Raw genomic sequence first — 1,623 nt, 5'->3', positions numbered from 1 at the left:
GGAAATTTCTAAAGAAATCAAAATTTCTTTAGAAATTTCCAAAGAAATCAAAAATTTTTAAAAAAAAAAAAAGTAATTTTGACATTTACGGCGGCAATGCGCATGCGCTGGTTTTTCAGATGGTCACGTGATGTGAGTCTTCAACATGGCGGCTGCAACGAACTGTCGCTTTGAGTGGCACACGCGCGATAAAAACACTTATTTTTCACCTAACTATGGTTTTAACTGGAATGCTAACAGCTAACAGCGGCTGAACGTATTAAAGTACGCCATTTTCTTACGTAGACGCTCAGCGATGGAAAGACACCATTACCCGTCGTCCCTTTCGTGTGCAGTCACGAGGCTAGCTGCTGAGCTAGCTGCTCGCGCTGTTGTCGCTGCGGACCATTCAAGCGATGGGGTTCGTGTTGACAACTGGAGCGACGSCGTTTAAACTCCGCAGAAGCTGAAAGTTTTTGGTTTGTTTTTTTCAGCACGGCCGCCATCATGATGCACGTAAGCTCCTTGATTGTTTTCACATTTACCCGCTTTTTAATATATGACGATGTTACTTTTCCTAAAAATACAAATAGCTTCAATTTTTTTTAAACTTTCAAGTGTTTTATGGTGTGTTAAAAGTATGACAGGAAGCACAGCTGGTTGCTCTGTTGTGAGTTTTAATGTTAGCGAGTGAYTTACTGCCGTTCAGGCACGTGAAGCTAATAAAAGTTTATTAAAATCCGTTTAAACTCCAGTTTCAGACTTAAAACAAGTGATAAATAAGTGATTTATCACAGGAAAACATGTAACGCAATAAAACAACACAAGTAGACCATCATGTTTTTAAAAACCCTCAGTAAAATGCTTTAGAATAATCACAAATATTGTTACTTTCACTGATTTGTAGAAACATTAACAGGTAATTTTCTGCGCATGCGCAAAGCGGACTCGAACTAAATTTAGGAGAAAAAGCAAATTCTGCTGTTTTTTGYCAATAAAAGTTGTTTTGCGACGGTTTTTGATCAGATATGGTAAAAAGACAAAGTCAGATTTTTATTTTATTTTTAGTTCTGTTTTTGTTTTAAAAAGCTGTTCATTATATTAAGCTTTTTATTGTTGCATAAATAATTGTTCATTCATCTGAACAGTTTTGATGAACCTCACATTAGATATTCAAACATTTTAATCTGATCTTCATTATGTAAAACTGTAATCTTTACAAACAAGGAGATTTCYAAAGATACAGCTGAGGATTGGTCATGTTGTGGCTTGTTTTCTTTAAAAACAGAAAACATAATGAACAGAGTATAAAGCAAGATGTTGAAGGCCTAAATAATAGGGCTGTGTATTGGCAAGAATTTGGCGAAACGATACATATAACAGAGAGGTCACGATACGATATATCCTGATATATTGCGATACGGTAAGCAAGGCGATATATTGCGATTTTTTTGTCCAAAAATTCTATTAAATAAAACCTCTTACTGAAAAAAAAGAAAAGCCAATGTTTACGTACAATGCTTACATTGGCTGTGTCCAAAACGACAGGCTGGGTCCTCCGGAGGACCCAGACTCCCCGGTTGCAGCGGGCCGGGTCCTTGGTAGACCGGGAAGACCGGAAAAAAAGAGGCTGTGAATTTGGAC

At 37.3% G+C, this 1,623-nt stretch overlaps 1 protein-coding gene across 1 annotated transcript in view; it reads left to right on the top strand.

Annotated features, from left to right (window-relative positions):
* Positions 1-164: 164 nt before the first annotated feature.
* The window catches only part of slc31a2 (solute carrier family 31 member 2), a gene marked incomplete in the record, with an annotated part of 12,548 nt that continues 11,089 nt past the window's right edge, over positions 165-1,623 (top strand). Inside the window, 1 exon segment of the mRNA XM_014024830.1 lies at positions 165-495. Coding sequence (XP_013880284.1) covers positions 487-495 — 9 coding nt within the window.

The sequence above is a fragment of the Austrofundulus limnaeus genome, unplaced genomic scaffold (assembly GCF_001266775.1).
Source record: "Austrofundulus limnaeus strain Quisiro unplaced genomic scaffold, Austrofundulus_limnaeus-1.0 Scaffold441, whole genome shotgun sequence".
NCBI classification, from domain to species: Eukaryota; Metazoa; Chordata; class Actinopteri; order Cyprinodontiformes; family Rivulidae; genus Austrofundulus; species Austrofundulus limnaeus.
The sequence above is the reverse complement of the archived record's forward strand: the minus strand, read 5'-3'. Positions and strand labels throughout refer to the sequence as shown.